We start from the raw sequence: 12,661 nt of genomic DNA on the forward strand, positions 1-12,661 counted from the left end.
TACAGTTTGTTGCAGGAAATTAACGAAGATCAAACACAAGTCGCAACTTTTGGGGACGAGGGTGACTGTGCGTTCCGGGCTGGTAATTAGTCTTTGTTGTTACAATTTTCAAGTGGAACAGTCGGGATTTGTGACTTTTTTGCTTGCATTTTCGCAGGATTTGCGTGGAGTTGTTATTTTTGCGATTCACTTTTCAATTTCAGCTAAATACGTAATCCTACCTTTTTGTGTTTACCTTGCTCAATTTGCTGTCAAAAAATTTAGTTTCCTGCCTCTTGTTTAAAACAAGTCATTTTTATGGTGACTCATTGTTAAATTCTGATGAAAATATCGCATTCCTACCTTTTTGTACTAACCGTGTTGAACTAGTCAAAATATTCTAATTTTCTTTTCTACCCCTGCTTTTATTTAAAACTCGTAGAACTTTTTTCATTTAGCAACAAAAACAGCAAAATACGTAATCCTATCTTTTTGTATTTACCTTGATAAAATTGCAGTCGAAAATTTGAGTTTCCTAAGCTCGTATCCTTCCTTTTTGTATCAAACCTTGTTTAGCAATTGTCAAAAATGTCAAGTTTTCCTAAAAAAATGCTTAACAGTTTTTTTTGTTTTCTATTTTCAACTTCAACAAAGACAGCTTAATTCTACCTTTTTGTGCTTCCCTTACTACGTAAGCTGTCGAAAAAGACCGGTTTCCTACCCCTGCATAAAAAGGCAATATCTGTAAATCCAAACTTTGTTGAAAACTCGGACTATTTTTCATTTTGCAGCAACAACAGCAAAATACATAATCCTACCTTTTTCTGTTTACCTTGCTAAAATTGCTAAAATTGGATATTAGAGTTTTCTAACTCCTGTTCAAAACAAATCAAATTGTTTTTTGGTGATTTACTGTAAAATTATGATGAAATATTGCATTCCTACCTTTTTGTATTAATCTTGCTGAACTAGCTATCAAAAATGTGTAGTTTCCTACCCCTGCTCATTTGTAAACCATTAAAATTGCTATTTCTATAAATTATTTTTCATAATCTACAAAGATATCGTAATCCTACCTTTTTGTATCAAACCTTGTTAAGCAATTGTCAAAAATGTCTAGTTTCCTACCCATGCCTATGTTGAAAAATTGTAGAAGGGTAATTCTCTACCAACTCACACGAAATCGGGAAAAGTTGCCCCGACCCCGCTTCGATTTGTGTAAAACTTTGTCCTAAGGGGTAATTTTTGTCCCTGATCACGAATCCGAGGTCCGTTTTTTGATATCTCGTGACGGAGGAGCGGTACGACCCCTTCCATTTTTGAACATGTGAAAAAAGAGTTGTTTTTCAACAATTTGCAGCCTGAATAAGTGATGAGATAGAAATTTGGTGTCAAAGGGACTTTTATGTAAAATTGGACGACCGATTTGATAGCGTACTCAGAATTCCGAAAAAACGTATATTTCATCGAAAAAACACTAAAAAAGTTTTAAAAATTCTCCCATTTTCCGTTACTCGACTGTAAAAATTTTTGGAACATGTCATTTTATGGGAAATTTAATGTACTTTTCGAATCTACATTAACCCGGAAGGTAATTTTTTATTTAGAACAAAATGATTTATTTTAAAATTCCGTATTTTTTCTATCTTTGCAGGTTTATTTTTTAAAGTGTAACAATACAATGCTCAACACAGCTGTAGAGAAGACAATTACGAAAAAAATATTCATAAACATAAGGGATTTGCTTGTAAACATCACAAGTTTTCGCGATTTTACGAAAAAAAGAGAAAATATCGAGTTCCTACCTTTTTATATTAATCTTGCTGAACAATCTGCCAAAAATGTTTCCTACCCCTGCCCATGTTTAAAAACATTAAAACTGCTTTTTCTGTAAATCATTTTTCATCTTTTACGAAGATATCGTAATCCTACCTTTCTGTATAAAACCTTGTTTAGAAATTGTCAAAAATCTGGTCTGGTTTTCTACCTCTGCCTATGTAGAAGAATTGTTGAACTGTTTTCTTGTTTTTCATTTTTCAACTTCAACAAAGACAGCTTAATCCTACCTATTTGTGCTAACCTTAATACGCAAGCTGTCGAAAATAACTAGTTTCCTACCCCTGCATAAAAAGGCAGTATCTGTAAACGCACTTCAAAACGACTCATCTGATAGATGAATCATAAAAAAACTACTCGCTGTCCGTCTCAATTGAACAAACTGCATCCTAAAACCACCAAACGTCATCCATCATTTAGTGTCCTACCCCCCGAACGACTCACTCGACGCTCAATTACCGTTAACTAATCGCATCAAAAGCCACCCAATAAGCCGCCCTCGTACGGCCTCGTTTCCGTGGAAAAAAGTGCAACATTTGACCCCTCCCCCTGCCTCTTTCATTGCATAAAAATCCAATTACGGCCCGAAATGGCAAAACAAAGCCCAATTGCCCGAAATTAACCCCACCAAATTGATCGCCTCTCGTTCACACTCGAGCCATGCGATGCAACGATGCGCTTCTGCAGCCAAATGCAAACAAATTCAATAAGAGGACCATCCCCCCCGCCCCCTCCTTCGTCAGTGCGAAATGCTTGCAACAATCTACACTTTGGCATCCGATTTGCGAGGGGATTGCACCGAAAATCCAATTACACAACCGATGCATTTTGCACTTTTCCTAGCTCGGTGAGTCGCCCGCAAAAAAGTCAACACTTTTCGGCCAAGGCAGCATCCGTTATTGCATCCGGACAGGCAGATGCTATTCCCTCTTTCGACACTCTCCGTACGGATAGATCGTCCAAAACCGTATGCGAACGGTATCGTCCTAGCCATCATCACCGCGCTCAAGCTGTAAAAAGTGCAACCGGTTCCACCCCTGCACTTTTTTTTTAGTGCACAGCCCTGCAGCAACAGCCAACTACGACCGCGACTACGACAGGGTCGAAGCAATCAAAAAACGGTAAATTCCCACATATTGGTGCATACTAATTGCGGTCATTTTCACCCGAGAGTGATAACCTGATATTTCGCGGGCCCTCGGGGGCCCCGAGACTCCACCACCTCTGCTCTTCAGAGCCCGCGCGAAAAACGGAACGATTCCGGACTGTTTACCGTAAAATTGCGCCTGCAGTTGACTGCGAAAATCAACAGCTATCCAATTTTCGCCGGCACGACGACGACCACGACGAACCCGGTAGATTCCGACAGGAGGACCTGTAGCATTTTTTCTCTGCACGTTGCACCGCACCAGCTATCATCAGTCAATTCATATTCGCTTCCGGCGGTGGCCCACCCCTCGGTGGGCGCGCACCTACGCAAAAAATACACGGGCACGACCACGTGCATCGTACAAAGGTATCGACAGCGCGTCCTTTCGCCCACATATCGCCACACACCATCTAGTTGGCGGCGGCGTCGAAATGGTTGCAAAAAATCCAAGTTGGCGTGATTTTCGGGGCGCTGCATCGCGCAAGGATGTTAATACGTTTGTAAACAGTGTTGTTTCCTACCCCTCGCAAACTCGGGCTAGAGCATCCACTGAACTGGAATCCTTCTGCACGAGTCGAGTCGAACCAGCGCAGGAAGGACGATCCGGATCAACGACAGGCTTTTAGCGGGATCAATTTTTTTGCTGCAGCACAGTTTTATCTATGCTGTGATTTATTTCCATTTCGATTTTTCAATAGACTCGGGGAATCGTTTAGAAAAATCTGCACTCATCGTATAGACAACGGGATTTGCGGTTCTGGGAAGGATCGGCAAAAACGATTGCCACGATTGAAATTCAATGTTTTCGACTGCAGGGTCGTGTTGATTTGCGGGTGGCTGCAGCGCCAACGACTGAATCGATGAGATTAGGGAATGTAAACATTGAAGCTTAAAAACTGAACTTGATGGCACGGAGGAAAAATTTCAGCTTCAATCGTCTAAAATTGTTCTTCAAAAAGACCTCACAGATTCTATATCAGACTTCAGCAACGAATCCCATTCAAAGTTGTTGAAAATTAGCAAATCCTACTCTGACTTCCCAGAATTTGTCATCTCTGGCCCCAAGTCCTCAAAATAATCCAACTCCAATGACTCTGACTCCAGCCCTGGAAGAATGGTGAAATCGTTGATCTCACTTTTTCAGGAGGGGTAGGACACAAACAGCAGTTGGCTACTAAAATCTAACTATTGAAAAAAGAGTCAATTCTGTCGAAAATCTGATCTAAATCTGTCTAAATCTGACTGCACCGACTACGACTTTGTACAATTTTATCAAAAATTAGCCGACCTCAATCTCGCTTCTCAGAAGACCCGCTTCTAGATCGACTTCGAATCCTGCTTCAATTCCACAGTCCAATTCCATAGTAAAAACAAAAATCGAACCGAGTGCCAAGATACTTAAAGAAAGGTGAGAATATAATATACAATTTCAAGAGGGGTAGGAAACTTAAGAAATATTACAGCTAGCTTCACAAAAACTTACTAACGAAAAAAGAGTTGATTCTGTCTTAAAACCAAACCTGAATCTGTGATTTCCTTCCTACTTCGACTCTTTACGCTTCTGAGAGGGGTAGGAAACAAACAAAATTTAACAGCTAACTGCACAAATCTATCCAATGAAACTAGATTTTGATCTGCTAAATATTATTAAATTAAAAAGCTTTTTGATTGTTTTTCTTGTTTTCAAGGTTTTTAAAAATTGTAGGAATGGGAAAATACACCATTTTGAGAGGGATAGGACACAAATTTTTTTTACAGCTTCTCAGACCCTTTAAAACCCGGTTCGGATTCCAAATCCCTAGTCTAATTAAGGGTAAAATCAAGCACCAAGGTTCTTAAAGAATCAAGAAAACGTTGTGCAAAGCTCCGGTTACAACCCTTGGGCAAAACAAAAATCGAACCAAGTACCAAGATAAAGAAAAAGAGGTGAGAATATATAACGCAATTTCTAGAGGGGTAAGAAACTAAAGAAATATGGCAGTTAGCTGCACAAATCTGACTAACGAAAAAATAGCTGATTCTATCGAAAATATAAACTGAATTTGTCAAACGCCTTTGTTGACACCGACTCCGACTCTATACACTTCTGAGAGGTGTTGGAAACAAACAAAATTCAACAGCTAACTGCTCAAATCTATCTATCAAAACTAGATTTTGTTCTGCTGAATATTGTCGAATTAGAAAGCTTTTTGACTATTTTTTTCAATGTTTTTAAAGAATGGTAGGAATGGGAAATTACACCATTTTAGAGGGATAGGAAACGAGATTTTTTGACAGCTTTTCAGACCCTTCAAAAACTGATACTGATTCCGACTCCCTAGTCTAATCAAGGGTAAAATCAAGCACCAAGGTTCTTAAAGAATCAAGAAAACGTTGTACACTGTGTATTTCAGGAGGGGTAGGATACAAACGATTTTTGAAAGTTAAAATCTAATTTAAAAAAATACGATTCTTTCGAAAATTTTGCCTAAAATTATCGATCTATCTCCAACTTTCCAAAAAGTTCTGACTCTGACCATCATACAAAGTTATTGAAAATGAGCTTCCTCCAAACCTGACTCTGACTCAGGCTTCTCATAAGTTGTAAATTCTTATTTCAGCTCCTCAAAAATTGCCAATTTCGACTCTAGCTCCGGTTTCACAGCCTTTGTCAAAAGAAAGATCGAACGGAGTACCAAGATACTTCAAGAAACAATTTAAGGAGGGGTAGGAAACTAACGAAATTTGACAGCAAGCTGCACGCAGAAAAATAAGGCATATTTGAATCAACAAAACGTTTTGTTGATTTGAAAATTAAGATTTTTGTTGAATCAACGCTAAACGTCAAAGCAACTTTTTCAAAACAACAAAATATTTTTGTTGAATTGAGAAAATTAAGGTTTGATTCAACGCAAAATCGGCGTTGATTATTTTCAACAAAAAAATTGTTGAATCAAACCTCGTACAGGCTGATTCTACAAAATATTTTTCTGCGTGTGCTAAAATTTAAGCGACGAGCAAAGAGTAGATATTTTCAGCTGAGGTCAACTTCACAGCTTAGGCCATATGATGGATCGAGTCGAGTAACTGGATTTATTTTAACAATTTCAAAATTTCGGGAGTGGTAGGAAACGAACGAAGTTTGACAGCAGAAATCTAACTAATGAAAGTTGGGTAATTTGGTTCGAAACTTCAAAATTTTAACGCTTTTATTCATTTCTCACGGTTTATAGATAATGGTGGGAATGTGACAATACAGAATTCTTAAAAGGGTGGAACACTCGATTTTATTCATAGCTGCTCAAATTTAAGGCCCGACCTCGATTCCCACACAAAGTTGTCCTCAAAAAGTTCCAACTTCACCGACTCCGATTCTAGAATACCAAGATGCTTACAGATGGGTGAGAATATAAACACAATTTCAAGAGGGGTAGAAACTAACGAAATTTGACAACAATCTGCTAAATTTTGATTGACGAAAATAGAGTAGATATTGTTCTTCACAGCTTTGGCCATATGTGGGATCGACTCGAGTAACAGGATTTCTTTTGAAAAGGTGTGAATGCACTGATTTCAAAATTTCAGGAGAGTTAGGAAATTAACGAAGTTTGACAGCACAAATCTAGCTAAAGTAAGTCGATTGAACGAAAGTTCAAAGTTTGAACGCTTTTTACTCTTTTCTCAAGGTTTTTAGCGAATGATGGGAATGTAACAATTCACAATTCTAAAAGGGGTAGAAAACTCAAAATTTCAATAGGTGCTCAAATCTAAGACCTGACCTCGATTCCCACATAAAGTTGTTGAAAATAAGTTGATTCTGTTCTCAATTTATAAGAATTATTCGACTTCGACAGCAGCTCTTCAGAAAATTCCAACTTCACCGACTCCGAATGTAACAAGATGCTTAAAAAAAGGTGAGAATATGAAGACAATTTCAGGAGTGTCAGGATGCCAACAAAATTAATTAAACGATAATAGAGTCGGTTCTGTCAAAAATCGTTCAGTCAGAATGCTTTGCAAACTTTTACCAAGGTATTTAAATAATGATAAGAACGCATAACACAATTTCATTAGGGGTAGGACACGAACGACATTTGACTGCTGGCAGTGCGACTGATCTGCAGGTCTTTAAAAATATCGGGTAGAAGGATCGATTCGAGTATCAAGGTACTTAAGGAAAGGTGAGAATACTCAATTCCGGGAGGGGTAGGAAACGAACGAAATCTAACTAACGAAAATGGAGTTGATTATGTCGAAAATCGTCAGATTGCAATATTTTGTTCTCTTCTCTCAAGATTCTTAGAGAATAGTGGGAACGGAACGATACACAATTCTGCGAGAGGTAGGGAACTCAAAATTTTGACAGCTTCTAAAATCCAACTGCCGAAAACAGCTCCCATTCGTCGTAAGACTTCCATTCGTTGAAATCGACTGAAACAAGTTCCGCAAAACTTTGTCAAAACATTTCCCGGTGTGTGCCGTTCGAAAACTAAACAAAAAAGAACTCCAAATCTACAATGTTTTCACTCGTCTAAGCACATACACCGCCCCTGCACCCCCCTCAAATCTAGTCCAAAGCAAACACACACCTACAGTACTCCAAACTCAACAGATATTTATTTTTTGTCCGACGTGCAACATTGACAAAATCAAGCTGGTGCAAAAAGTGAGTCTGGCTTTCGGGAAAAAAGTACCCACAGCAGGTGATGCATCGATACCGTCCGGACTGTCTGTTTGTGCCAAAGAACCTGTGATTTTAGAGTGAAAGGCCATCGCCGAAGCGATGTGCCGCCGAGGGAGGGGTAGGACAGTTATGAAAAGTGTGGCTTATAAAGAGGACGAACGAGCGCCCTGATCCCTATCTTTTTATTTTCCAAGAGCTCGAACTCTTTCGGTCGGTGCGGAAAATATTGAATGTGGATCCGATTTGGATTCATGGAACGGAAGTTGGTAGCAAAAAATTGTGAAAGGGTTCTGGTTTTATGATGGAAAATGATAGGTTTCGGTTGGGGAAAATAACTTTGTTGACACAGCGGAAACTACTGGAACTGTGAAAAGGTTGGTAATAATTTATTAGATGAAACCGTCTGTCTGGTTGATTTAGCATAGGTGGTTCGATCTAGTGACCGGCGCGCTATGAAGCTCTTGACGGTTCTGTTGGTGGGGATTTTGACAGCTGCGCTGGCGGATCTTCGCTTCCCGCTGGTGGTTTTGGTTGTGCAGCATTCCAAGACGGATCCGACGTTCTCCAGCGAATCCTGTCGCGGAACTGCTCTCGATGACCACCGGATTCTGACGGTGGCTTCTTGCGTAGACCGTTGGTCGGAAGATGTGGAAGTCCTTATCGGTACATCTGTCTGTAAGGCACCGGATCAGCCGGTAGACCACGTTGTATTGCATCCGTTTTACAATCCGGATTTGAAGACGAAATCTACGGCAAATGTTGCAATTGTAGGTTTGACATCTACGAACTAGTCAATTTAAACTGATAACGATTCTTCTAGCTGTTCGTGAACGAGTCCCTACAGGTCGACGGAAGCTTTCAAGCACCAAATCTTCCCGGATCCAGCGAAAAGACCTCCGGATCAGCATTCCTAGACACCACTCCAGGCTGGCAGCAGGTTCCAATCCTCCAGGAGAACGTCTGCCGTTCTCAAACCTCCAACAACACAACCCTAGTCCCGTCGACCTGCAACATAACCCTCGGAAGCACCCTCCTTCAATCCGGCCTATCTCGAACCACCCTAATCGGAATGGTAACGTCCATCCCGGACCAGTGTCCGTCCCGCTGTCCCCTGGAGCTGACCAGCCTCGGATCTTTCTCCCACTGGGCAAACCACCCGAAACTCCGGCCTCCTCCTCCGTCGCGAGCTTCCGTCCAGCTGCCGGAAGTGCCCGCCTCAGTCATCTTCAGCTTCCTCAAACTGTTGGCCGTTATCGGATCGCTCGGCGGAGTGTCCTTTGTGTTTTGCTGTGTCATGTTTCTGATCTCTAGCTAATAAATTATCGCCCGAGCGCGAGTTCCCCGGGTAATCCACTGCCGGGCGGTACGTTTATCCGGTGTTGTTTGGCCACCGAGTGTGTACCGTTGGGATTTTTTCCTTGTATGTTTGGGAATTCGGGGGGTCGATTCACCTAGAGCTATGAGATCTCATCGTTTTTTCATTCAACTTCAGAAATCTTGGTCAGAACCGGCTGAAATGTGCCTTATTTTTGGATATTTACGATTTAAGGGGTAGGAAACAAACTGTTTTTGACAGTTCTGTTAAAATTTCTTTGTTTTGAGGGGTAGGAAACTACTGTTTTGACAGATCTGACTTTTTTTGTTTCTGTTTAATTGGCTTCAGATGTTACAAGCTGAAGCTATCTGTCAAAATAAACAGTGTCCTACCCCTCAATTTAACCAAACATCAACCCTTTCACCCGGAAGAACCGCACCGGTATCGGGAAACCATCGCGCGCCCAGTTCAAACAGGGGACCGATTTTTCCCAACCACCAGACCGCCACGTTGCGGTCAAAAGTCAGCTGAGCTGAAGGCAAAACAAAAATTTGCACACACTGTCCTTCCCCCCTCTGTCCAGAAAACGTGCAAACACCACCGCAGTAGGCCATCGTCGTCGTCGCGGTGTAAACATTTTCGCGAGGAAACTCTCCATGGCCTGCTACGTCGAGGGCGTATTTTTTTCTTGCCAGGACCATGTTTGATGATAATAACAGTAATAATAACGATAGATGACTCGGTGTACTGGCGCGTTTTCCGGGGGAGTTTTTCACTCACCCCCCGAAAAAGCAGGCGCGGGCACGACCATTTCCAGTTGTTTGTCTTTTTCCGGAGTACACGCGCGAACGTCAGCGAAAAATTTCTATGCGCTTCCACGGTCTCGCGTTATCGCGCAGCAAGTGGTTCACGAAATTTATCACCTGGCGTCTAGCCGACCCCAGGATCCAGCATCCGTCGACGACGACGACCTGCGTGTGTAAAATCAGTGTTTCATCAAATTTTACGCCTCAAAACCGAAAACGTAATTACGCGGCAATGACGACAAGTTTCCTACCCCCCACGCGCGCGACCTCCTCTCAACGCCACGTGTTGACCATCATTAGCGTTGCTCTTTTACGCAGGGGTCGTGCCCATGTCATTTGACTTGAACTCGTCATCGGGGATGAGCAACCGCGCGCGCTAAACTAGTAGTTCAATGAAGAAGAAAAAAAATAAGGGAGCGATCATAAATTAATTACCGGTGTTGATAACAGCTCAGCGCCATTAAATATTCAAAAGCGTGAAACTGCCGCACGTCCATCACCGATATTCGACCCCCCGGCCCCGACTGTTCAAGCGTCCCTTGACATTATCGAGAAGTCGAGGGGTAGGACTGGTCGAACGAAAAAACAACATCACCACTTTGTGGAAGGCGCTTTCTCCCGGGCCCCAGGAATAATTATCCTGTCTATCACTTTTTTTTTGCTCGCTGCCCTCGTGTAACACGATGACGCGCGATAGGCTACCGGTACGAGGGGTAGGAAACCGGGAATTCACCCCCGCGCGACCCACAAAACGACTGACGGATGGCAAGTTATTAATAGACACACGCGCGTTGACCTTATTTCCACACCAGATCATAGGCTCACGGTGGGCTGGAAGGACGGGGAAGGGGAAGCCTTCCGCTTAGTCATTTGAACGCGGAACATTCCTACCCCTCACTTATTGAGCAAAATTGCGACAAAGTAGCCTGGCGATTAACTTTTATGCTTCCGAATGATTTCCAGGCCTTTTTGCTCTCAGATCGAGAGAAAAATAATCTCAAATTGATAGCTAACTGTTTTGCTCTCAAATTCAGAGCAAAACAATCTCAAACCCTTTTTTGCGCTCAAAAAGAGAGCAAAACAATCTTATAATATTTTTGCTCTAAAATGGAGAGAAACACAACCTTTTTGCTTTGAAATGGAGAGAAATACAATCTCAAAACCTAGTTGCTCTCAAACGGAGAGCACACCATTTTGCTCTGAGCTTAAAAATCTCTAAATATTTTTGCTCTTAAATAAATAGCAAAACTATCTCAAACCCTTTTTGCACGCAAATAAAGAAATAAACAATTTCAAAACCATATTGCTGAAAAATGCAGAGTAAAAAAATGTCTCAGAAGGAACACGGTCAAAAAAAGTTGCGCAATCTTTTCATGGCCCCCCAAAAAAATGAAATTCTTGGGAGGAAAAAAAAGGAGTGAAAAACTCACAAATAAAAAAAAACAGGATACAAAATTCAAAAATGTTAGAATTCTATTACTTTTTTATTCAAAATTAATTAAGGCCGTTGCAAATATTTTTTGAAGTTTATGTCCCTCGACTCTGGTCGGGGTCGAGGGGGGGCAAAAAAATAAAAAAATATAAAAATTTAAATTACAAGCCATGGTCTCAACATTTGAATGAAAAAAGTGTTTTAAAATGTATTTTACACCTGCCCAGTTGTTTTGCAATCATAAGTGTTAAAAATATGCAAGTATTGAAGAGATTTTTTTTTGCAGAAAAAAAAACTTTTTGCGGTGCTGTTTATTGGATTTTCACAAAAATTGAAAATATTTTTGATCGATATCCGACATGTTAAATATGATTTTGAATGCAGGAAAATGCATTTCTAATTGTTTTCAGTTGGTTAGACTTCTATTTCCTTTGAAATTTTGAAGTTTTTTGAAAAAATATAAGTTTGGATCATATTTGCAGTCATAATTTGAGGCTATTAAAAATGTTGTGATTCGATTTGCTTGAGTAAAATTTTGGCAAGAACATTAATTTTTAATTTCTTAATTTTAAAAATTCTCGCGATTTAGCTTTTATTTATTGTTTGATTTTTGAAATTATTGGATTTTAGAATAATGTATTTAATTCAATAAATTAAGAATTTGCACTTTTGTTTTTGTAAATTTTAGAGCTTTAAATTTTAAAACTCTGTTTTTTTTAATTATTATTATCATGAATTTGAAATAGATATTTTGATTCTTGAATTTTTTAATTTTTTAAACTCGGATTTTGAATATTTTTTAAATCGGACAAATCGTCTTTATGTTTTTCGACGCACATGTTTTGAGCAAAATTGAAACATCGAAATTCTATTGTCAAGAGTGATTATAGAGTGCGAACTGCATTTATTTTTCTTCATGTCCCTAAACCTTTAAATACTCAAATTTCATTTTTTTTATTATTTTTAGTTTAACAATTTGTTTCATAGACTATTGGTTTTTCGAATCATTGAAATTCTAAATTTTAAAATTAATCTTGTCGAATTTTTAATTTTTGAATTATTTGTTTTTATTATCGGTTTCAGAAAAATTTAATCTCAATTCTTTTTTCTATCGAATTTTTTGAATTTAATATTGAATATAATAAATTATGTATTTGTATTGTATTTGTATTTTTGTGACTTTTAGAGTTTAAAAAAAATTAAAACTCTCGATTTATCAAAAGTTATTCCTGAATTTTGAATATTTTAATGCATGATATTTTTTGAAGTTTTTAACCTAAGATTTTTTTTAATTTTTTTGAAATCAAGTTCAAATTGTATTTATTTTTTCTTAATAAATTTTTATAGAGTGTAAACTGCATTAATAATTTTTTTTCATGTCCATAGATCTTGAGTTTTAAAATTTGTATATTTTTAAATTTTGGCATTTTTTCATATTTTTTTGGTTTTTCATTAGATTTATAAATTTAAAAATTGCTTT

General features: G+C 39.1%; 2 protein-coding genes across 6 annotated transcripts in view; one reads left to right on the forward strand and one right to left on the reverse strand.

Moving 5' to 3' along the window:
• LOC120416167 (homeobox protein cut) overlaps nt 1-12,661 on the reverse strand; it is a 198,658-nt gene that overhangs the window by 130,731 nt on the left and 55,266 nt on the right. The gene's annotated exons all lie outside the window — the stretch shown is intronic.
• Nucleotides 8,066-9,000, forward strand: LOC120416168 (uncharacterized). Its single transcript, XM_039577853.2, has 2 exons — nt 8,066-8,395; nt 8,449-9,000. Exons 1-2 carry the CDS (start codon nt 8,081-8,083, stop codon nt 8,941-8,943), a joined length of 810 nt encoding a protein of 269 aa, XP_039433787.1. The 5' UTR covers nt 8,066-8,080; the 3' UTR covers nt 8,944-9,000.

The sequence above is a fragment of the Culex pipiens genome, chromosome 3 (assembly GCF_016801865.2).
Source record: "Culex pipiens pallens isolate TS chromosome 3, TS_CPP_V2, whole genome shotgun sequence".
NCBI classification, from domain to species: domain Eukaryota; kingdom Metazoa; phylum Arthropoda; class Insecta; order Diptera; family Culicidae; genus Culex; species Culex pipiens.

Excerpts from the sequence above, each read along its gene's own strand:
- LOC120416168 (XM_039577853.2), top strand. The coding sequence starts at position 8,081 with ATGAAGCTCTTGACGGTTCTGTTGGTGGGGATTTTGACAGCTGCGCTG. Across the intron at positions 8,396-8,448 it reads CTACGGCAAATGTTGCAATT|CTGTTCGTGAACGAGTCCCT; the intron begins GTAGGTTTGACA and ends CGATTCTTCTAG.